Genomic DNA, 23,674 nt, shown 5'->3' with positions numbered 1-23,674 from the left:
CTGTAGGAAAAAATGTTAAAAAGTCACAGCAGAAATATGCCAAAAAAGGTTTGGAAAAATTACCGACATGTGATATAATGTGATGGCCATCAGGTTCTAATACTGAACATAAGATAGCATAAAAAAAAAAGCATGGAGAATTGAATCAGATTTATCTGGTCCACATAATATTGAATCCATTTCTGGCAAATTGGGTACATTGTTAAACCAGGAAGAGCTACTCTCAAAACTAAACCGTACAAAAAAGCATGGACAATAAAAGATCAGAAAGATCAGAAAGTTCTGAACCTTGTCAGGCAGTGAACACAGTATCTGTTCGAACATGCGTCATGCCTTATCCACAACGAGTCCTTAGCAGGCTTTAAAGAGAGCAAATCCTGACCAGAATGACAACAGTGCAACAGCAAAACGGCCATCTGTAATTGTGTTTCTTACAAAAAATAGTCAACTGAGTATTGAAGACTCCAAACAGGTAAAAGCAGTGACCAAAGCCGTAAAGCCTGTATGTGCACTGCCAGAAAATAAAAAAATGCTGTAAAGGTGTCCTTTCAGCCTGTTGGTCACTTTTGACCTATTTTCCTATTCCATCAATTTGTTGTTTGCATACTGTAAGGTGGTTTGGCAAGTTTTACATTTGTGACCACTCCCCATTTGATGCGGACTGTTTTGCTTATTAATCCTTATTAATGTTTCGCATTTATGAAATTTAATAGCCCCTTTTTAAAAAAAAAATCTGACTTTGCTAAATGTTTCTTTAGCTGTAATAGTAGTAGTGTAGGACTATTGGGACTATGGGACTATTTGAACTGTTTGACAATTCTTCTCGCACGCTGCAAGGGACAGAGTGGCTGTCAAATGAAATAAGTGAGCCTAAAATTAGCCTACTTATGGTTTAAAGTGCAAAAGGATTGTTTAACATTTTCTGTTAACGAGTCATTAATGCATACCTACACCATCTAGTAAAAAAGCAAAAGGCAAGTAAAAATTGGTAATGTTTTTTCCAAAAAACCCTGTAAGAATTCATACTGCTGTGTTTATTTTTAAGAGAAACCGATACATCTGCGGTGTGTAGCTGTGTCAACCTCCCCAATTTCTGCCCTTTTTGGATGTCTGATAAAAAGGTATTTTAGTAATCAAAAAGTTGATGGTAATTACATAACTGAGATATCAATAATTGGCAATTAAAACTATCATCCCATAGATAAAATTTCATTTAGAGGACATCTGGCTGTGAACTTCAGAGCACACAGGATGCTTGTGGTACAGTATGTGTGATACAGGCCATATAGGTCTCCTGTATTGCTTCTTTATATCCACATATAAGCCCTATATGTACAGACAAGATATGTCTCCTATATAGCTCATAGCAGGATCTGGTCATTTTAGCTCATATCCCACTTTGGCAACTGTCATACATGATGCGCTTATATTTTCTATTATCAAGGCAATAACTAAGAACTAACTAAAAATAAAAAAGCAAAAAACTTATGTGCAAACACGTGAAATTTGTATCACATGTAATTGGCATGTTATGAAATTTAACTATAGTTATACTCATTTTAGAATTTCTGTCGCACTTCATTATCTGCTAATGACCAGAGGCAGGACAAGCCCACACGCCAATCACACGGAAATCAGTCCGGGTAATTTACATATTAGGCCACGCCCCCGGACACCGGCATGAAAAACACACACACAAAGACAGGCTTGAGTTTACACACAGATTCAGTTTTCTGCACGTTTGAAAGATGACACGCGCTACTACACATCCAAGGAAACTCTTTAGAATGTTCTGGAAAGTGGGAGGAGTTTACATTTACCTCAGAAGAAGACTATGTGGCTCTGACGACGAACGGGAGCATTTTGAAGAGAGAATAGATCCAACGGAGGACACACTGGGCAAGTTATTAAGTCTTATATAACTCTTATGATAATATTAAACTAATATTAGTAAATATTAGTCTCACTTCAGCTAGCTCTTGTCAGCTTGTGTGAGACATACATAATTTAGGTAAATCATGCTAACATGCTGCCTTACTGTATGTAGCACAAACATGATATTTCCCGGTGGCTAAGCTAATGCCTTATGGAGTTTACAGATGTTTATAAATGTTCTAATGTATTTCCCCTTGTTTTGGATAGCTTTAGATTATGGTTGCTAATATGTATTTGGCTCCATTTGGGTTAGCTTAAAACACTTTCATATCTTTATCATTAATCTGCATTTATACATAAAATCCTATTAACTATTGGGAAGCTAATCAGTATGAAACATGAAAAAGTTTTTAAAAGTTGCCAATAAATTAATATTGTGATGTGAAATTATTTTTCAGATTGAAAGGGCTCTGGGGTGTTTTGCCAGGCAGAAGCGTGGAGAGCAGCCCGCCTTGCCACCTCTGCTACTGCCATGGTGCGGAATCTGCTGCTGGCACCTTCGACTTGGAGACTTTGCTGCAACCTGAATGGTACAAAACATGTTCCTAATCTCTTTTTTTTTTTTTTTTTTTTTAAGGACAGAAGTCAGTCATGTTCTGTGGAATAAATTATGTTTGTGTGCGGGCCATCGCTTTTTTACTTGCCATTTTTGTATTTTTTTGAACCTCAAGAAAAACGTGATGTGTATATAAAAAAAACTCTTGCTTTCTCCACCTTCATTTTACCCCCCTTTAATAATAATTTTGAAATATTACTTTAAGGTGGAAAGCCAACCAGAGGGGATGGGGAGCAGCTGGTTGCATTTATTAGGCATTGGAGACTGCATAAGGTAGGGCACCCATTATTGTTACTGTATCTGCTTGGGACCTATATACTAATTCATCGCTTGCTCACTTCTTAATCTTACCTTTTCTTTAAAGCCACATTTCTGGGGTACTGCGCTATAAGGTGTGTAGTCCTCTATTTTGTAGAACATATAGTGTAGCAAATAACCTTGTGGCACTAATTGTTGTTGTCTGAAGTTTTAATAGTATAATAATAATAAATTATTATTTGTCTTATTATTTTTGTCTTTTCTAGATGCTACATGGAAGAAGTGGCCGGCAGCCACCCGAGGGCAGACAGGCACATCTATCAATTTAAAGCTCACAAAGCTGAGAAGTTCCTTAAAATATATATATTTTTTCTTCCTGTTTTTTGTTTTATTTTTGTTCTTTTTCTATTTGATTGTTCTTAAAAAAATAAAAAAAAATTAATTTCTACATTTTGGGGTTTTATTTATGTTGTCTAGCAGCTATGGATTTTAATAATTTTACTAATATCTAGGTAAAATATAGGTGCACATAGGTACATGCATGCATGTATATATAGGTACATATATGCACATATATATGTACACATATATATACATATAATATAGGAAAACGGGCAATTTTATATATGTCACATATATGCACGCATATACACTGTTAGCCCGGATTTAGTTTCTACTTAAATATTAAAGCATTATATACTAAAAAAAAAAAAAGTAAGATGATATCACTTCATAATTTTAAGTATATTCTACTAATTTGTTGGCATAGTCCAATGTACAAATAATTTGAAGTAGCTTAAATTGAAAAGTTATTTAACAGACCACACCTCTTCTTCCCAATTGTGACAACGAGCAAATGCTCAAGGTATCAGTGTGTGTGTGAGTTTTCCTTATTCCAACAGTCTATATTGCAGCCTGCTCTTACACAGACATAATACGAAGTTTCATAAAAGAGTCAAAGTTTTCTGTCGTTGTTGCGGTTGTGTAGATTCAAGCACCGCTGGCGAGGAACTGGAAGGTGAGTTTAACTCCCTCAGTTGTAAAAACTTCATTTAAACTTTCGCCATTTCGACGGACATTTTTGGACACTGGCTAATTTAGCTAACTGTGGGGGGGAGGTGTTTGGGAGCAGCGGTGGAAACAATTTTTTAACATTTACCGGTTCGTTGGCTTATTTTTATCCACAACTAATCGATATCTAATGCTAGATCACTTTCTTACGCGAGTTGCTGATCGCGTGCGGTACAAACACGATTTTAACCAGTTTCACTGCCTTTAGGCTTTGACCTGGCCGGCTGCAGGCGGTGTTTTTTCCAAGAAGGCGGCGGGAACACATGCGGCTTTACCACGCGGTTTACCACGGCCTATTGTATCTGGTAAGTTCCTTTAAGACAACATAAGCGATTATGTATCTTTAGATGTGTATGTGACACATATGGTAAATGTTGTTAATGTTTGCTCACTTGTAGGGAAAATAAAGAAATTCTTAGAGTTGAGTCTAAAGACACCGATTAAATAATGGTTTGGAAGTGCAAGTATTGTCCTTTTAGCTGTGAAAAAAGAGCACAATTGTTTAAACATTACAGGCTAAAACACGGAGGTTGTACCAGAACCGAGCCTTTTCCTTGTTTACATCAGGAATGTCTGTGCACATTTAAATCATTAAATGCACTAAAAGTTCACCTGTCCCGCATTCACACAAAAACTCCAGATCAGCAACAAAGTACAGATATACCAACTAAGTTTAGCTGTTTGTCGTGTGGATTTACAGAGTCTTGTTCAGAGAGTGACTTTTTCCACTCACCTGCATCGTGCACATCTAAAAGTAAATCATAAAGTCAGATGCCCTTATGAAGACTGTAATTTTGAAAGCAGTGTTTACGCCACCTTCAAAGCACACAAGAGTAAAGTACACAAACAACAGATCTCAAAGAGTTTTAAATCAGAAATTGTTGGTGACAATATTATAAGCCATGACAGTAATGCTTCACAAGAGCAGATGTCAGATGCTGATGATATTGAGGACACAGAAGAGTTGAATGAGGTAACTGAATGTGATCTGCACGATTTAGAAAAACAGCTTGAGCACAACTTGGCATCTTTATTACTAAAGATGCACACTGTTTTGCACATACCAGAGAGTGCAGTGCAAGATGTGATAGAGCAGCTCTGTCAAATCAATAAGCTCTCACAACCACTTGTACAACACAGAGTCAGGGGCATATTAAACAAATATTGTGCTGACATGGATGAGACTGTTATTAAAGAGATTATCAGTGCTGTGTCAGAAAATAACATAATGACACATTGTTCCAAAGATGGACCTTTAGGAACTGCCAAAAAAAGAGCAGCCTATGTGCGTAGAGAGTTTCCACTGGTAAATCCAATTGAATATGTTGTGGAGAAAGGCAAAAAAACTCTTGCATATGTTCCCATTGTTCCTATGCTACAGAAGTTGCTTAACAAAACTGATGTTTTAGACAAAGCTATGTCAGAAAAAGTACATGTCCCTCAGGAATTTAGATCATATGCTGATGGGCAATACTTTACTGAAAATCCATTTCTTGCAAAAGATGAGTTCACAATTGCTCTTGTACTTTACATTGATGACTTTGAAGTCACCAATCCTCTTGGAACATCAAAGCTTAAACACAAGATGTGTGCAGTATACTGGGTTATTGCAAACATACCTTCAAAATATCGGTCAACCCTCAGCTCTATCCAACTTGCTCTACTGTGCAATACCTCCACAGTCAAGGAGTATGGTTATGCAAAAGTTTTCCAACCTCTGATTTATGATCTAAAATTATTGGAGCAGAATGGCGTTTACCTGGAACAACTAGGTGCAAGTGTGAATGGTACAGTCTTGTATGTTGCAGCTGACAATCTTGCTGCCCACTCTCTTGCAGGTTTCCTGGAGAGTTTTACTGTCGACAAGTTCTGCAGATTCTGTTTGGCAAGCAGTAGAGACACTCAACAACAAGAGGTATGTTCTGGTTTCTTTCAACTTCGAGACAAAGAGTCCCATGACAGGCAGGTGCAGGATATCAGAGAGGACCCTGGAATGACTCGAGCTTACGGTGTGAAAGGAGCATGTCCTTTAACTGAGAATCTTGAGCACTTTCATGTGGTCAGTGGGTACCCTCCTGACATCTTGCATGATATTTTGGAAGGTATTGTTCCAGTTGAATTGTCCCTGTGCCTTACAGACCTGATAGGCAAGACTTATTTCACCCTAGATATGCTGAATCGGGCCATCAGGTGTTTTAGGTACTCATTTAGTGACGAAACAGATCGACCTCAGGTTATTGGAAAGGGATTTTCCAGTAAAGGGACCATTGGTGGAAATGGCCATGAGAACTGGTGTCTCATAAGGCTCCTTCCATTTCTCATTGGTCACTGTGTCCCTGAGGGTGACAACACTTGGGAAATTCTCATGCTGCTCAAAGATATTACTGAGCTAGCTGTAGCACCAAAGAATACAGAAGAGACACTTAACTTTCTGGACTGTAAGATAGCAGAGCACAGGCGCTTACTGCAGTCAACATTTCCAGAGTTTCGTTTAAGGCCAAAACATCACTTTGTGGAACATTATCCTCAGCTGGTAAGGAAATTTGGTCCCCTGTCTGAGGTTTGGACAATGCGGTTCGAGGGGAAGCATAAATTCTTTAAGAGAGTAATTCGCACTGCTCAGAAAATGTTGCCATGAAACTTGCTACAAAACACCAGAAGGCAGTCAGTTACCATCTCGATTGTAGCTCATTTTTCAGACCATCAGTTGAGATGTCAAAGGTTACTCCAGTTTTGCTCACAGTGTGCAGACAGCAATTGCTCAAAACTTTACAACACCAGAGTCAGTGCTTGAAGCGGCATCTGTCAGTGTAGATGGAATCAAGTATCATCCAGGCATGATACTGTCTTCTGGGTCATGCTCTGGTCTCCCCGCTTTCGTCCAGATTCACAAGATTGTTGCAGTTAATGTAGAGATTCTATTTGTTTGTCACAAATTGGCCGCATGGTACAGGAAACATTTAAGATCTTACCAACTTCATTGTGATAGTGTTACTTCTATGTGTGTGTTGAAGATGTCAGATTTAAATGATGTCCTCCCATTATCAGCATACATGGTACAAGGAGAGCTTATGGTGACACTGAGGCGATTTGTAATTTGCTAAACAGCTGTCTGTCTTTTTTTTTTTTTTTCCCCCAGAGGGCCATGGAACAGAAATTAACAATGCGGGTTATCGTCTCCGAGGGTGATATAAGAAAGATGACAGTGAACCCTCGACCATACATACTTGAAGATTTGATTAGCTGGCTCAAAGGCACTCTCCAAACAAACTACAATTTTACCTTACAGTACCAAGATCCTGAATTTAACAATAAATTATGCAACCGCACAGATTTGTCTGAGCTCCCAGATAAACCAACGGTCAAAATCATCCCTATCATTGAGCTTGTACCAGTCCCTGGTGGTTCTGAATTATGTAGTGACACAGGCAGCCAAGCAGACACCGAGATCCTGTCCATCTCTTCGGATAGAAGTTCTCAGTGGCCAGAGGTATTTGAAATTCCAAAATTTCAAGTCGATGTAGAGTATAGACTACGCCAAGGTAACCTGCAATATCTCAGGGATGCAACCTTTCTTAAAGTCACAAAAAAACCAAAGCATGACATACTTGAGAAATTGGCTGAGACCATGTATGCATTTAAAGCATACCCAACGAAGGAAGATTGAGACTGTTGCTAAGGCTTTAGTGCAAACACACCCATGCCTTAAAGAAACTGGGTCACCCTCTGGCTGGAACGGTTGGAAGTATAGCCTTAAGTTCAAAATGGGTAATTATAGAACCAAAATGCGGCAGCTGGGTCGACTTGATGTTACGGTCAATGGTGGCAAGCGAGGAAGTGACACTACAAATGGCGATCCTCCAAACACACAGATCAAGAAGCCAAAGAAAGGGGAAATAAATTTCCTGCCTGATTTTCCAGAGGGGATGAATGACCAAAACATGAAAGTAGCTCGTGAGGTTCTGGTCAATGAAATGATGAAGACAAAGCCAAAGGAATCCCTGGTTAAGAAAGAGATGGATGTGACATTTGCTTTTCGCAGAAAGGAGATTGTCAATGAGAAGCCTGCCATCAGCCAGGTGGTGCATCGTTGGCCAGCTCTTTTTACAGAAAATCAGGTTTGTGTTAAGTGTCTACATATCATGTAGTGTTGAGTGTGTCAGATTAAAACAGTGTGAATATTGAATGATGCATTGTTTGCCATGTTTCAGGTTTATTATGAATTTGGCAGAGTGGTAGGGAAAAATCTCAGAGAAAACCTTCTTGGATGCACTTGACAATTTGTCTCCAAGCCTCATGGACCTTTTCAAAAAGAAGAAAGGCCTTACTGGTCAGCTTTTGGCTGAACTTTTATGCCAGACAAAGGTAAGAAAACATAATCAACATCAGTCCAGTTTTCCTACAGTATGAAGCTTTTCCTCCTTATCCTTTTTGTTTCTTGTCTAATTTTTCTCTCCCCTCTCTTTGCTCTTCTTTATTTCTCCCTCTTCTATTCATTTTTTACACCTTTTTTTTACCTCTGCATTTTCTATTCTCATAATTTTATCTCCTATTTCCATTATTGTTTTTTCCTAATCTCTTTTTCAGTATCCTTATAAAGTGTTTTATTCAATGTCCACTATCGTCTAGACAACTGAGCCAACAGAAGTCAGATGCCTTTGTCTTCGAGGACTGCCGGTCACCTTGGGCGATGATCCTTCTGCTTTCTTTAAGACCTGCTTTGTAAGCAAATTCATTTTTTATACATGTTGCAGATGCATATGAGGGGCCGTGCAAGCACACACACATGCGCTCTCCTCTCTCACACATGCGCTCTCCTCTCTCTCTCTCTCTCTCTCTCTCACACACACACCCTTCTCCTATCCTCTCCTCTGAGAGGACTGTGTGTGTGTGTGTGTGTGTGTGTGTGTGTGTGTGTGTGTGTGTGTGTGTGAGAGAGAGAGAGAGAGGAGACTATGTGCGAGTGCCAGAATGAATTATGGCTTGCACGGCCCCTCATAAATGCATGTTTTTTGTTTTTATTTTATTTTTAATCCATAAATCCGGACTACTATGTGCTACAGATTTATTCAGTTTTCAGACTTGGAGTTTTTTTTTTAACCATAAAATTGTCTGTATGTTTAATCAGTGGCATGAAATTAACTGAAAAAAGTTGGGTTCAGTTAACATTAAATATTTTGATGTAATTGTACAGTGAAAAGGAAGCTGAACAAGCCAGGCCTCATATCTTGTATGAACAGAGTGTCTTTTACTAATATGTCAGTGTACAGTGTTTCTTCTTAGGGTATTTCTATTGTTAACATCTCGAAAATGTTCGTGCTAACTAACACACGATTGTACATTTGTTTCTCTGTAAGGACACAGCTGACAATGACTTGTACAGGCAAACTCCAGTGGGATTGCTTTGGTGAAGAGAACCTAAAGCTGAACCCATCCAAAGTGGAAATCATCTTGGAAGGGAATGTGGTGATGAATGATCTGGCCAACCTTCCTCAGGCCTTCTGTGTCCTTTTTGGACTGATATGCCCTGCACCTGGACTATCCCAGATACATGAAAAACACTTTTTGCTTTGTTCAGCAGGTAATGTTTAACCTGGGTAAAAGTGAGCTGCCACCCAAAATTCAGACTCTGAAAAACCAACTTGCAGTGTAAAGAGGTTTTGCACTATTTCTCCAGATTGGAGAAACATTGTTTGTTCTTTTAGAAAAGGGACTTGTTTGCACTGTTATGCCCTTTATGTATATCATGTTATTGGATTGGCACTGATATATCAAGTTTCATTCAGATTAACAAACCCAAAACTGAGGAAAATCAGTTTGCATTGTTAAGTGCTGTTCTAACTCATTGCACTAATACTGCAGAAACCAAGTGCCTACTTTTTTGTTGTTCTTTTTAGGAAAATGTTTCACTGTTATGCACTTTTTTTCTATTTATGTAAATGGATTGTCACTGATATGTCTTGTTTTTGATTTAGATTAACAAACCAAAAACTGAGGAAAATCAGTTTGCAGTGTTAAGTGGTGTTTTGAATTATTGCCCCTGATACCAGCTGCCTAGTTTTATGTCGTGCTTTTAGAAAAACAAACTGTTGTGTATGTTTACAATAAAGCATTTTACCCCTAACCGGGGTGTTTTCAACAAATGTTTCATCTGATTTCTTGACCTGAATAAGTATTTATAATGCACCAGATTAAAAACTGGAATAATCATTTAATGATAATAACTGAACTGAATAAGTAAGCTACAACTAGGTATTTGGTACATTATACTTAAGATATTAAGTGTATTAATTGTGCAAAGAAGTGAACTTGACAAAACATTTTGAGTTAAATGGATTTTGTATTGAGTGTAAAGTACTTAACATTTTCAGTTAAATGAACTTAGGTTTTTATTACAAATTACTTTTTTTTTTTTAAGGCAACCGGTTTCCTCAAATTTTTTAAGTAAATTCAACTTATCCGGGTTTTGAGTGTATGCACATACAGTATAGGAAAACCAGCTTGGAACAGAAGGCAAAATGGTTTACATGTCAAAACAAAATGCTTTTAACGAAGCCTACAGTAAAAACTTTATGAAGCAGCGAGGATGTGATAAGCACAGTGCAGCATAGCAAGTGCAAACCATCCCACATTAACAAGACTCAAGCAGCGGTGAAGTTCTAATTTTGAAGGTGTTTGATAGCCTATACTGGGCTGTTCTTGTTTTTTTTTGTTGTTTTTTTAGATTTGCATCAAAACGTGAATTTTGCTATTTGCAGAACTATAGCTTTAAAAGAGCAATGTTCAACTGGCAAGTGCAAGTGCTATGTCCTTGGCTAGGGTAGAGATTGCATGTGCACTGCTCAAATATCTAAGTAAATTTGGGAACACTACAGTAGTAATTTACTCAACTGTAAATATAAAGTAAAAAAAAAAATCAAAATGTACTAGACAAAGACACTCGATGCACAGAAATATCTGATCAAAAAGTGAGAATACAAACACTAACAATGCAAAAATATAAATTTCTGTTTTGGGTACATTTTAATAATTTTATCTTGCCTCCTTCAAAAGTCCAACATTTTCAAAAGTCCCACATATCCACATGCCAACACATTAAAATGTTGGTATGCAAGGTCACACAAGAAATTCAGCAGTAACTTCAAAATAAAAGGAGTGCAATTGTATATCATCCATATCATCTGGTCATGTTCCTGCCGCTTTTAAGAAGGCGAGGGTTATTCCCATCCTCAAGAAACCCTGCCCGGACCCATCAGAAGTTAACAACTATCGCCCGGTATCACTGCTCTCTTTTATTTCCAAAATTCTTGAAAGAACGGTTTATAATCAAATGTCTCTTTATCTCTCACAGAACAACCTTAATGACCCAAACCAATCTGGATTCAAAGTGGCACATTCCACAGAGACTGCCCTTCTGTCAGTCACTGAGAAGCTCCATGCTGCTAGATCTGCTAAACTTTCATCTGTCCTCATCCTCCTGGACCTGTCGGCTGCATTTGACACCGTGAACCACAAGATTCTATTATCTATTCTTACAAGCCTTGGAATTTGTGGAACAGCGTGGCAATGGTTTGCTTCTTACCTTAAAGATAGGTCATATGAGGTAACATGGAGGGGATCTACATCTGCCCCACGTAGACTCTCTACTGGTGTCCCGCAGGGCTCAGTACTTGGTCCTCTTCTGTTCTCCCTCTATACCCGGTCTCTTGGTAAGGTCATATCATCGCAAGGATTCTCATACCACTGTTATGCAGACGACACCCAACTTGTCCTCTCCTTTCCTCCCTCTGACACTCAGGTTTCCACCCGGATCTCAGCATGTCTGGCAGACATCTCATTTTGGATGGCTGCTCATCAGCTGAAGCTCAATCTCAGTAAAACCGAACTGTTGTTTATCCCTTGTGACTCATCTCCAGGTCAAGACCTTGTGATATCCATGGACAACAACCAAATCACTCCCTCAACCACCGCCCGCAATCTTGGGGTAACCGTGGACAATCATCTGTCATTTTCCCCACACATCGCTAACCTTACTCGCTCTTGTCGATTTCTTCTTTACAATATCAGAAGAATTCGCCCATTTCTTTCTTCACAGGCTACTCAGGTGCTTGTTCAGTCCCTTGTTATTTCAAGACTGGACTACTGCAACTCACTCCTGGCAGGCCTGCCTCTGTCCATGATTCGTCCTCTGCAACTGATCCAGAATGCAGCAGCACGACTCGTTTTTAACCTTCCCAAGTTCTCCCACACCACCCCACTCCTCCGCTCCCTGCACTGGCTTCCTGTAGCTGCCCGCATCAAATTCAAAACACTGATGCTTGCCTACAAAGCCAAAAATGGCCCAGCACCCACTTACCTCTCTGCGCTAATTACACCACGCACTGCACCACGTTCCCTCCGATCCTCCAGCACTGCTCGCCTCATCCCACCATCTCTCAGGGATCGAGGGCGGCATTCATCCAGGTTTTTTTCTGTTCTGGCACCTAGATGGTGGAATGAACTTCCTCTAGATGTCCGTACATCAGAGACTTTGACTATCTTTAAACGACGACTCAAGACGCATCTGTTTCTCCAGTACTTGGACTAACCCCCCTCCCCCCGAAAAAAAAAAAAAAACAAAAAAAAACAGTTGTGTTGGACTAATGGTACTTAATCATTAACCTAGTTAACCCAGTGTTAGTATGTATCCAATGTTGTAAACATTAAAGCACTTTTTGTAAGTCGCTCTGGATAAGAGCGTCTGCCAAATGCCTAAATGTAAATGTATATGACTGCAACCCTGACTTTTAATTAACCAATGACCATGTGGGCACCTCCATGTCACAGGTACTGGCTTTCCTGGTGACCAGCTGCATTTTCAATCCAAAATTTTTTTATTTATATAGCACTTTTAACAATGGCCATTGTCTCACAGCAGCATCACAAAAATGTAAGAAAATTATGGAAATGTGTATGAGCAAGTAAAATTGTGCATAGATCATAATGATCAGATTGTCCGTGATGAGCAAGAAACAGCAAGGCAAGGGCGATGGCGGCAAGGAGAAACTCCCTAAGATGACAATATTACGGAAACTTAAAAGGAACCAGACTCAAAAGGGAACCCATCTCATTTGGGTCATGATCGCAGGAATTTTATGCCGCCATACTGTGTATTAGTAGGCTGAAAATTCAATACATGTATACAGTAACAGAAAATGTTTAGATGAAGTCCAGTTCAGTAATTCGGCACTTGTGTTGCAGGTTTAAGATCCTGTTCCAAGAAATTGGATATGATAATTTTGACCCCCCAGAATCGGAGTTCCTCGAGTATGGACGGATTAGATTTTATGCACTCAGCAAATACATCCCAGACAACTTAGTAAATCTGCCTGTGTGATCAGACACTTGGTCCAGAGAAGCACTGATGCTTATTAGAGGTTTCAGATTCTACAGAAATATCAGCATCTATGAAAATTAATTAGCAGATGAAAATGAATGCCATGAACTGTATCAGTGATCCTATTCAATGGCTAGGAATCTCCAATTACAAGGTACACAGATGCCATTTAAGATATTTTAAAGTTGTTCACCATTTTGTCAGTATGAAACAGATATGTCATAGCAGCATTGAAGCACCAGATTTTATGATTATATTCTGCCAATATTTCACTTAAATAAAAAAAATCTATTACTTTCTAAATCTTGATACATGATTTTGTCCAGCCAACCGAGTACAATGAAATAGTATTCTTTAAATAATCATTAAATAAGCTTTAGATAAACACTTAAGGTTTATTCCTCTTATCATTTCAGTTTTTTTCTTGCCATTACCACCTCAGGCTCGTTTATTAAGGATGCATATTAATTAAAATTTTAAACTTTGTCAGTTTTATTCTGATTTTTTATATTAATGAATTTACTTTATTGTATGGATGCAGCAGATTGTAAAGAGCATCAGAAATATTCATGGTAATAGAGAAAAGGCAAGTGCAAAGTTATTTTTATATAAAAGGAGTTATTTCTACTCTCTTCCTCATGCTCACCTTCTCATTCTCTCTTTATGTCTCTCTCGCTCAGTCTCTTTCCCTCTCTACTCTACCTCGAGTCAACACCTTCTGGTTCGTCCCGAAGACATTTACAATGGTTTATGTTCTTTGTAGTAACAGATGTCGATAATATAGGCGTTGGTCAAACATATAAAAACTCTATCTTTTGCTCTTAATAAACAGAGACATTTCTGACAGAAAGTGTTTGTGTGTGAGACAAGTCTCTCATGGAGCCAGAAAAGCTTATTAAAGCACAGAGGACAGACTGGACAACTTGCTTATTCAACTACGCAACTTTAAAACTTTACAGTGAAAAAGAGAATAGGTGAGAACAATATGAGGGAGAGGAACAACCTAAACTTATAAAGATGTCTGCTTGACCTGGTATCCTGTGTTAGTCCACCAAGAATGTGATATCCAAAATATCAAAACCATGGCCTTACAACATATTTAATATCAACTTTATTTAATTTATTACATGCTTTCTTCTTAAATTATTTTGTACAAATAATGTAATATTATGAAAACAAATACACTGCTCAAAAAAAGATAACACTTAAACCACACAATGTAACTCCAAGTCAATCACAATTTTGTGAAATGAAACTGCCCACTTAGGAAGCAACACTGATTCACAATCAATTTCACATGATGTTGTGCAAATGGAAAAGACAAGAGGTGATCACAGACTACTTCTCAGTTCCTATGCTTTTTGGCTGATGTTTTGGTCACTTTTGAATGCTGGCAGTGCTTTTACTCTAGTAATAGCATGAGATGGAGTCTACCGCAACACTGTGCAGGACGTTTGGCATTTGCCAGAAAAAAACAAGATTGGCAAATTCACCACTGGCACCCTGTGCTCTTTATAGATGAAGAATAGTGTTTTGCTATGTGAGACCATATGCTGCTGCAGATGGCCCTGGGTTCCTCCCAATGCAAGACAATGCTTGACCTCATGTGGCTAAAGTGTGTCAGCAGTTCCTGCAAGACAAAGGCATTGATGCTATGGCCTGAATTTCTTTGAGCACATCTGGGACATGTCTCGCTCCATCCACCAACTCGACGTTGCACCACAGACTGTCCAGGAGTTAGCAAATGCTTTAGTCCAAGTGTGGAAGAAGATCCGCCACCTCATCAGCAGCATGCCCAGGCGTTGTAGGGAGGTAATACAGGCATATGAAGGCCACACACACTACTAAGCCTTCTTTTGACTTGTTTTAAGGACATTACATTAAAGTTGGATCAGCCTGTAGTGCGTTTTTCCACTTGAATTTTAAATGTGTCTCCAAATCCAGACCTCCATAGGTTAATAAATTTGATTTCCATTGATATTTGTGTGATTTTGTTGTCACTATGTAAAGAACAAAGTATTTAATAAGAATATTTAATTCATTCAGATCTAGGATGTGTATTTTGCAAACCAATAATTACCATTAAAGAAAATCAACAAGATTAAGTGTAATGTTCTAATAGAGTGTTAATTGAATTCATGCTAAACTTACTGTGTTTCTGAGCTTGCCACTGAGTGGGAGAGGGGTGCCCAATTAAGCACCTGCAAACCACTTAATAATGCCTCCAAAATAATAGAAATTCCCACTTTATTATATATTTAAATGAGACAAAAAAAAAAAAAAAAATCAATAAAGAGAGAAAAAAAATCTAATAAGGAATAAAAAACGGTGACGTGGTTGAAGTTGAGCGCAGGAGGGCAGCATCTCGTTAATGAGGCTGTGAGGACGGAATTTAGCAGTTTATTTAGTTTCAACTACTTAAGCGGGTTTAAATATATACAGTACTGTGCAAAAGTTTAAGGCAGGTGTAGAAAAAAAAAAGAATGCTTTTAGAAGTATAAATTATTGTTTATTTTTTTCAATTTACAAAAATGTAAATGGTGTTACTACCTTTTGCCTTCAAACCAACATTAATTCTTATAGGTACACTGCACAAAGTCAGGGATTTTGTAGGATTGTACTCAACCAATCGGTCAACCAATTATACCAAACAGGTGCTAATGATCATCAATGTCACATGTAGGTTGAAACCCAGTCATGAACTGAAACAGCTTTGTGTAGGAGCCGTAAAAGTGGTTGAGGAACAGCCAAACTCTGCTACCAATGTGAGGTTGTGAAAGACAGTTTCATGTCATGGCAAAATTGACCACAGGAGCAAGACACAAAGTAGTTATACTGCATCAACAAGGTCTCTCCCAGACAAAGATTTCAAAGCAGACCTTGTTTCTTGAAAAAGCACAAAAAAAACGGGCAACGTTGAGGATTAAAGACGCAGTGGTCGGCCAAAGTGCAAACTTAGTGCAGCAGATGAAAGACACATCAAGCTTATGACCCTTCAACATAAAATTTAACTGGCTCTTCTGCACTTTGCATTTTTTAATGATACACAAGCAGGGCTTGATTTTTAAATCCCTGCTTGCATTAGCACAAAACAATAGCATGAGTCGGTCTTTCATGGGCTTGTGACCCAGCAATGCATTTTCTTCTGCTGTAACGTAGGTCCTCTTTGGCATTTTGTTTCAAAACAGCCCTGTCTCGTCGCAATTAAAAACTTGCTGCGGCAGGTAACACTCAGAAAACATGAGTTTATGGAACTCGGAAACAAACGGGTTATCTGAATTAGCATCTGAACTCAGAGCCTCTTGAAGTTATCAAACGACCTTAAAGCCTTGTACATTTTCTGTCAACATACCTGGCAGTTTGCTTATGAGGTCAGGGTACAAGTTCTTTGCCTTTTCGCAGATAAGTTGCTCAGTCACACTATCACCAGCAAGCTGCTTCTTGTTTATCCACAAGAGAAGCAACTTTTCTGCTGCTTTGATCTCGACGTGTACCTTGCTCGCCTTTCTTAATGATTTCTATTTTAACTTTCAGCGGCAGCCAGTATTGCAGTACACTAAAGTGCAGTAAAGACACAAATAAATAAAACACCTTAAAATTAAATAAATGCTTTACGTAAACCGTATACACACGCTTGGATGTTTACAACTCAATTGCACACAATTCTGCAGGGTGAGAAAGTAAATAACCATTGGTTTAGTTGTGATGACGTGTGCTCGATGTCAAAACAAGGAAGCGCATGCTTCAACAGTCGTAAACCGTGTTATTCGTAATCTACTGTACTCATTTTATTTATTGTGTTCAGTGTACTTGAAAAAATTTAAATATTGTGAAGTTATTTATTTTCTTGTATAATTAAAAAAGTGAAATTCATATTCTAGATGCATAACACGTAAAGTGAAATTTTAAACCTTTTTTAATTATGATGAATAAAGCTTACAGTGCATGTAAAATAAAAAGGGAAAAGGAGATGGATCAACTTGCCAAATTCATGGGACATGATATCCGTGTTCACCGTGAATATTACCGGCTAACAGAAGACGCTTCAGCTTGCAAAGATAAGCAATTGCAAAACTAAAAAACTGCAAACTGCTCATGGCAATTGAACTGAGAACTTAGGTCTATAAAGGCAAATATCTTGAGACTGATGGAGGTTTAGAAAGTGAGTATAAAATAGATTTTCTCTATTATACTATTTAATATCAAAGAAAGGAGGATTTTATGCTGCGCTTAGTGTTTTGCTATGTGAAAAGTAAAATATTAACAAAATGTGCGTGTTATATTAAAACAGTTGCCTTGTCTACAAAAGTTAGAGTTGAACAGGAGTCTAAGGTCAGCGAAAGTGATGCTGAGAACTTGACTGACAAGCCTTTGGAACCAGATGGTATGAAGTTGTCAGGGCTGTTCTCTTTATTATATCTTCTTTCTTGTTAAAAATTATAAAAAAGGTACATCAACATCTCGTTTTGTCCGATCAACAGGCCAAAACCTAAATATAGTTTACTGTGATATTAAACAGTTACATGACAGCCAGACATGACTACATTGGCCAGATAAGAAAATGTTACAGAATATTAAAAAGCTGTTGCGGATCCTCGTTAATTTAACACAGTGAAAATCCATTTCTGCTGCGTACAATAAGTCCCTAGCGAGACCAACAACCATGCCTAGTAATGACAGAATCGGCACTGTGACCTAGCATCTACACTGCTATTATGTTAGCATAATTTTAATGCTAAAATATGCTCCCTAGAGAAATCAGATATTTTGACTCTGAGAACATCAACTCTACAACCATCCTCCTAAATAAAAATAAAAAATAAAAAAAAAAGAGGTCTGAGAGGATGTTAGAGTCAGCTCAAGATACAGATGTTATGAATAACTTTAATTGTAGAAGTACCATTGTACAAGATGGGGCATAAAAATCTCCCACAATCTAAAGAAGCACTCGGGTAGTAAAGAGATCGGGAAAGGTCACATTTGGTAGGTTAGGCTATCGATTTTCAGTACCCATCATGAGTTGGACCGGAATATCTAGGCTTTGTTGTTTATCATATCATAAGAACAATTGTTCTGTAATAGCAACGCGTGAGCTAGGTCTGCCAGATGATTGTCTTTTCAGTGAATCTGATCTGATACAGATGCCTTTCCTCCTAGAATGAAGCGTGTATGGAATGCTCTCTGTGTTGCCATCACAGATAGCAACAGGTTATTCACAGGTTATTTTTGGTAAGGCAGTAATGCAGCCAGCAGCACGTAATCTTCCATAGCGCTAATTACAGCAGCTTTGAATTAACAATTTAAAGCATAACTTTGATCATTATCTAAATTAATTTGTGATTTCAGCTATAGACCTACAACTTCCTGAACAAAAGAAATGCCATTCACAGAGTTTGGAGTTCGGCAGAAAAAGCAGCAATGTAAAAAGTTCCGGGTAAAGAGTTGTGCCTCAAAGCACTTTAAGCAGAACCTGTGCTTGGTAGTCGCAACTGAAAGGATGTGAAGAATCAAGTATATAATTCCATTGTATTTTAAAAAAAGAAACAGGTTTTACTTAAAGTTTTATGTTTTGAAGATTGAAATGTACTGTATTTAACCAAATGGATTGGGTAAATGCCTGAGTTTTTTTGTGTACTAGACTGTGTTGCCACTGCATTGTTGCGTTAAAAATTGCTGACAAAATATATGCAGTTTGGTTTTGTAATACCAGAATAAAGTAGTTCTGGAACAAATCTCTTATTTTTAATCAAGCATTTTATTTAGACATTTGGCAGGCCCTTTTATCCAATGTGATTTACAAGTAGGGAGCACAAATAAAAAGGATAACTTGGAGTTCACTGTCTTGCCCAAGGACACTGACACAGTTACTACATATAAATAAAACAATTAAACTGGTACTCTAACTTCTTCAAAATATTAAAATTGTTTAAGATGTACTGTAGTAATACATTAAAGTTGGTTTGGGATAAAATATATATATATATATATATTTATTAAAAAAAGGGGGAGGCATGGATAAAGGACTGCTAAAATCTGGAAGTTCAATGTTTGTTTGGGTACTCGTATGTAGTGCTTTTCTTTGCTGACTGGTAGTCTTTTTAAGAGTATGGTCTATGGCACATTTCATGCCACAACCAATTGTGGCAGGATGAGTGAAACACTTCCTACTGCCATTTGATTGGTTGGCTGCTTAGTGTTTGTCCAATCATTGGGGAGGGGAGGCCTATATAAAGTGGTTAGTAAAGTAGGTTGGGTCATGAGTCCCGCCCCTTTTCTTTTGTGTCTGGATGTGCTAGTAGCTTTAACGATACTGAAAGCAGTGCATTCACAATACAAGAATATCTTAATACGTAAGTAACACCTACACCATTAAATTTCCCCTTGATGATGAGGTAAACAATGGAAAGGAGAAACAAAAAGTTGGTGTTTCTGAAGAGGATGATTAGAATGTCGGCAGAGGAGAAAGATGAGCTTAGGCCTGGCCTCCCTCTTGACACATGCATGCAGCCGCTTGACATCGGACAAGAGGCCTTATCTTACAGCGCAGGAATCTTCAGCATTGCACCTGCTTAAGGAAAACGCCAGTGTTTTTTTTTTTTTCTAAAATACCTAAACTGGAAGCCAGAGCATTCCCTGCACAGGTTCCTACTGGATATAAATATAATTGATGAACCCGGACAAGTTACCTTATCCCCAAGCATGTATTTCAATGCAAGGCTGTTCTGCGTGGATACTCGGCAAAAGACCAGAAATAGCTTTTCTTTGCACAGTTTGTGACTAAAATGCATTTGGCTAGAAACAGTTATGTATCCAGTTGCAAAAGGGCAAACCCGTAACAAACGATGGATGTAGAATCTCCAACAAGTTTCTTCAGGATGATCTTGAGGTAAACAGACTATTGCGTCATGGCTGTGGACCAATGTTCATGCAACCCTTGAGAGGCACTTCATCTTATTTGGAAAAAACACAGATCTACAGGCCATGATTAGGCAGTTAGGAACTCCTATTTTATTTTTTTTGCACATTTAGTGCACATAATGTGATGGCCTGAAGTGATAGTGGCAATCAAGGCTCAGCTTGACTGAATAACAAAATGTGAAATCCTACAACGTAACCCTGTTACTGTCATGCGGATGTTTGAGAAACGAGTGGATGCATTACTGACTTGCCTGGTTTTTTCACCTGCTCAACCCATTGGTAAAGTCAAGATTTACTTTTATTGAGTTGAGTTTCAAGCCAGAGTGTCCACATATTTATTTGGTGGTTTGGGATGCGCCCAAATTCGAAAGTAATTCTGGCCTAATTCCATTGAGAGGTTTGTGGACTCTGATTCTGAGCTTCATGAAATTGTCAATGAAGTTCAACCTTCAACAGCAGAAAACACTTAAAATCAAGCAAAAAAGGAAATGTTTTGTGTTACATAGTGCAAGTCGGAGAGACGCCCTACAAGATGTAATAATATTTATAAGAGCCCTAATGCAGGGCTTCAGAGGGGGTTAACGAAATAAGCGTTTGTGGGAGTGCATATTACACTTACAGGAAGACGTTCCCATTTGAAGATGGTGTGGGATTATTAATTAAAAATAAAAGAAAACTGAAAACAAAAAATTAACAGAGCTCTGTTGTCTTCGCGAGAATGGACGGGGCGCTAGAAACTAAAAATAAAAACTTGTATCCTCTCATGGCCTATGCTTTTACCGAGGATTTATGGTAGAGGGTTTGGGTTTTATACTTGACCGGAGAGTACATGCTTGAGGGATAGCGTGCCACTCACTAGGGATGCACCGAATGTTCTACAACCGAAATTAATAATAAGTAAAAAGGCAGAATAAATTTTGCAGAACAATGACGTTTTTAATGGCGCGATCAAATAGTAACCTGCGTAGAGTGAGAGGCGCGTGCTTTATGCAGCAAACATGTCAGCAGTGTGGAAGCACTTTAAAGTGTCAGAGAAAGAGGCAAAAACTGCCGTTTGCAAACACTGGACAATTCAGCAGAAAAGAGGGAGTGCATCTGCAAAAACGTACAGCACTTCAAGTTTAATTTATCACTTAAAATCAAGACACCCCAAACATCATGCAGAGTACGAGAAAGACACGGCAGCGGCTACGGCAACGGCAACAGCAGCAGCGAATCCACATTTTTTGCATTATTCAATGCACATTTGTTGTTGTAGACATTCTTTCAGCAGTCAGTTATAGGCCTAACATAGGCTATTCAAGAAGGGGGGCTTCAAAGATGGCCAAATAAAAATATTTTTTTATTTTACTAATTTATTTATTTTAAGGTATATTGTGCTTTGTTTGTATAATATCTGCTGGGATGTAAAAAAAAAAAAAAAAATTATTAAGTAAATATTTTGAAATTGTATTTTTGTTATTTGATTTATTTCTCTGAAAAGCAACACAAAATAGTAAAAAGCAAATTTTTACTATTTAATAAATAATTACTATAAATTGGCAAAATAAATGAAAAAAAAATGCGAAACACCGTGTTCAGTATTCGGCTTCGGCCAAGAATTTCATTTCGGTGCATCCTTACCACTCACGCTTGCTCTCTCTCTCTCTCGTCAGCATCTAAGGAAGACAGAGGCTAGATCTTTGCCTTTCTCTTTTGAGCTCGCTTTGTCCTTTACTTTTCTTTGTCTCTGATACCTTACCGGTGCTACCTAAAGAATTGAACGAAAGTGGGGCAGTATCAGGACCCTTAAATAGACGCACTGCCAGGTGCGGCACGTTCAGGCTGATTGCCTTGCGGCGGCATTGCCTGGCAACCGTGTATCTAAATGGCCACGCCTCTACCTGTTCAAATCTTTGCGGGGTAGCAGTTCTGCCCCTTGTAAGACCCGCATCGTTACAGTTTTGTGTAGATATGGGTTTCCAAAACTCTGAGACTATGATAAATACAGCGTAAGAAAACAGAGTGTGATGCGTGCGTGTAGAGCAGGGGGGAATTGGGGGAATGTGCCTTTTATCTCCGCAGCAAGGACAGCCGCGAGGTCACTGCTGGAGCTCCCGCGGCTCTGCAGCTCTCGAATGGAGCCGAATTTCGTGACCTTGCCGCCGAGGAGAAAAAGGCCGCTCGGAGGTACATGTCTCAGCCCCCTTTCCAAGCTGTGAAAAGCCATCCAGCCGCCGGACAAAACAGAGGACTCCCGTCTGAGGCCGCACCCACAGGAGAACTGGGAGTCTTGCTGACCAAATGTCATTTGGCTCCAAATGAAGCTAGTCCTCCTGGATACAGCTACATACACCAGCCTCGGTTAACTGGTAGAGGAGGAGGCGTCGCAGTTATTCACAATGATAATTTGACTATTTTACAAAAACACGGACACAAATTTAATTCATTTGAAATTCTTTATAGTAACATAAGTGTATTTAACTATATTAAGTCAGCTCAGTCGATCCCGCTAATTGTCATTTACAGACCTCCAGGGCCGTACTCGGAATTTCTTAGTGAATTTGCAGATTTCCTCTCAAACCTAGTTGTTTCTGTAGACAAAATGTTAATTGCTGGAGATTTTAATATTCATTTAGAAAACCCAGAAGACCCTCTGAGAACTGCATTTATGTCTATACTGGACTCGGTAGGAGTAAATCAGTGTGTAGTAGGACCCACTCATAAAGCAGGTCACACTTTAGATTTAATAATATTATTTGGATTAAGTATAAGAAATTTATTCACAATACCACTATCTGAAGTTATCTCAGATCACTATCTTGTCTCAATTCAATTGTGTCACAATAATAATGTACACACAGCGCCGCGCTACCGTATGAAACGTACATTCACATCAACTACCAAACAGAGTTTTATCAGTAATCTCCCAGAGTTCCCAAATTCGATTAGATCACCGTCTGACCCCACAGAACTCGATCAGGCGACTGAATATTTAGAGTCGACATTTCGCTATACCCTAGATAATGTAGCTCCAGTCAAAAGAAAAATTATTAGAGATAAAAAACTTGCTCCCTCGTATAACGATCACACGCGCACTCTAAAACAGACCGCTCGGAAATTAGAACGTAAATGGCGTCAAACTAAATTACTAGTATTTCAAATAGCATGGAAGGAGAGCATCCTGAACTATAGAAAAGCTCTTAGTGTAGCTAGATCAACATATCTCTCCACTCTTATAGAAGAAAATAAAAATAATCCTAGATTCTTATTTAATGCTGTAGCCAAATTAACCAGAAATAAGACCACTGCAGAAATCTCCACAACAACATCATGCAATAGTGAGGACTTCATGAACTTTTTTTAATAATAAAATTGTAAATATTAGGCATAAAATTGAGGTTTTGAAACCGAACAATGTAATTGATGCAGATGTTAATCTAGCCATGTCAGATCAGAACCTAGAATACTTTACTCCCCTTGAAGAGAATGAACTAATTTCACTCATCTCTTCTTCAAATTTATCAACCTGTATATTAGATCCTGTACCGACACATTTTCTTAAACAGTGTTGGGAACTT

At 38.4% G+C, this 23,674-nt stretch overlaps 1 protein-coding gene across 1 annotated transcript in view; it reads left to right on the top strand.

Moving 5' to 3' along the window:
- The first annotated feature begins 7,551 nt into the window (after window positions 1-7,551).
- Window positions 7,552-23,674, top strand: part of LOC128520025 (uncharacterized) — a 32,446-nt gene continuing 16,323 nt past the window's right edge. The window contains exons 1-3 of the mRNA XM_053494035.1: window positions 7,552-7,938; window positions 8,032-8,055; window positions 22,138-22,283. Of these exons, the coding sequence (XP_053350010.1) occupies window positions 7,585-7,938; window positions 8,032-8,055; window positions 22,138-22,283 (524 nt within the window). The 5' untranslated portion in view covers window positions 7,552-7,584. The remainder of the gene's footprint in view (window positions 7,939-8,031; window positions 8,056-22,137; window positions 22,284-23,674) is intronic.

This window comes from Clarias gariepinus, chromosome 4, assembly GCF_024256425.1.
Source record: "Clarias gariepinus isolate MV-2021 ecotype Netherlands chromosome 4, CGAR_prim_01v2, whole genome shotgun sequence".
NCBI lineage: Eukaryota > Metazoa > Chordata > Actinopteri > Siluriformes > Clariidae > Clarias > Clarias gariepinus.
The sequence above is the reverse complement of the archived record's forward strand: the minus strand, read 5'-3'. Positions and strand labels throughout refer to the sequence as shown.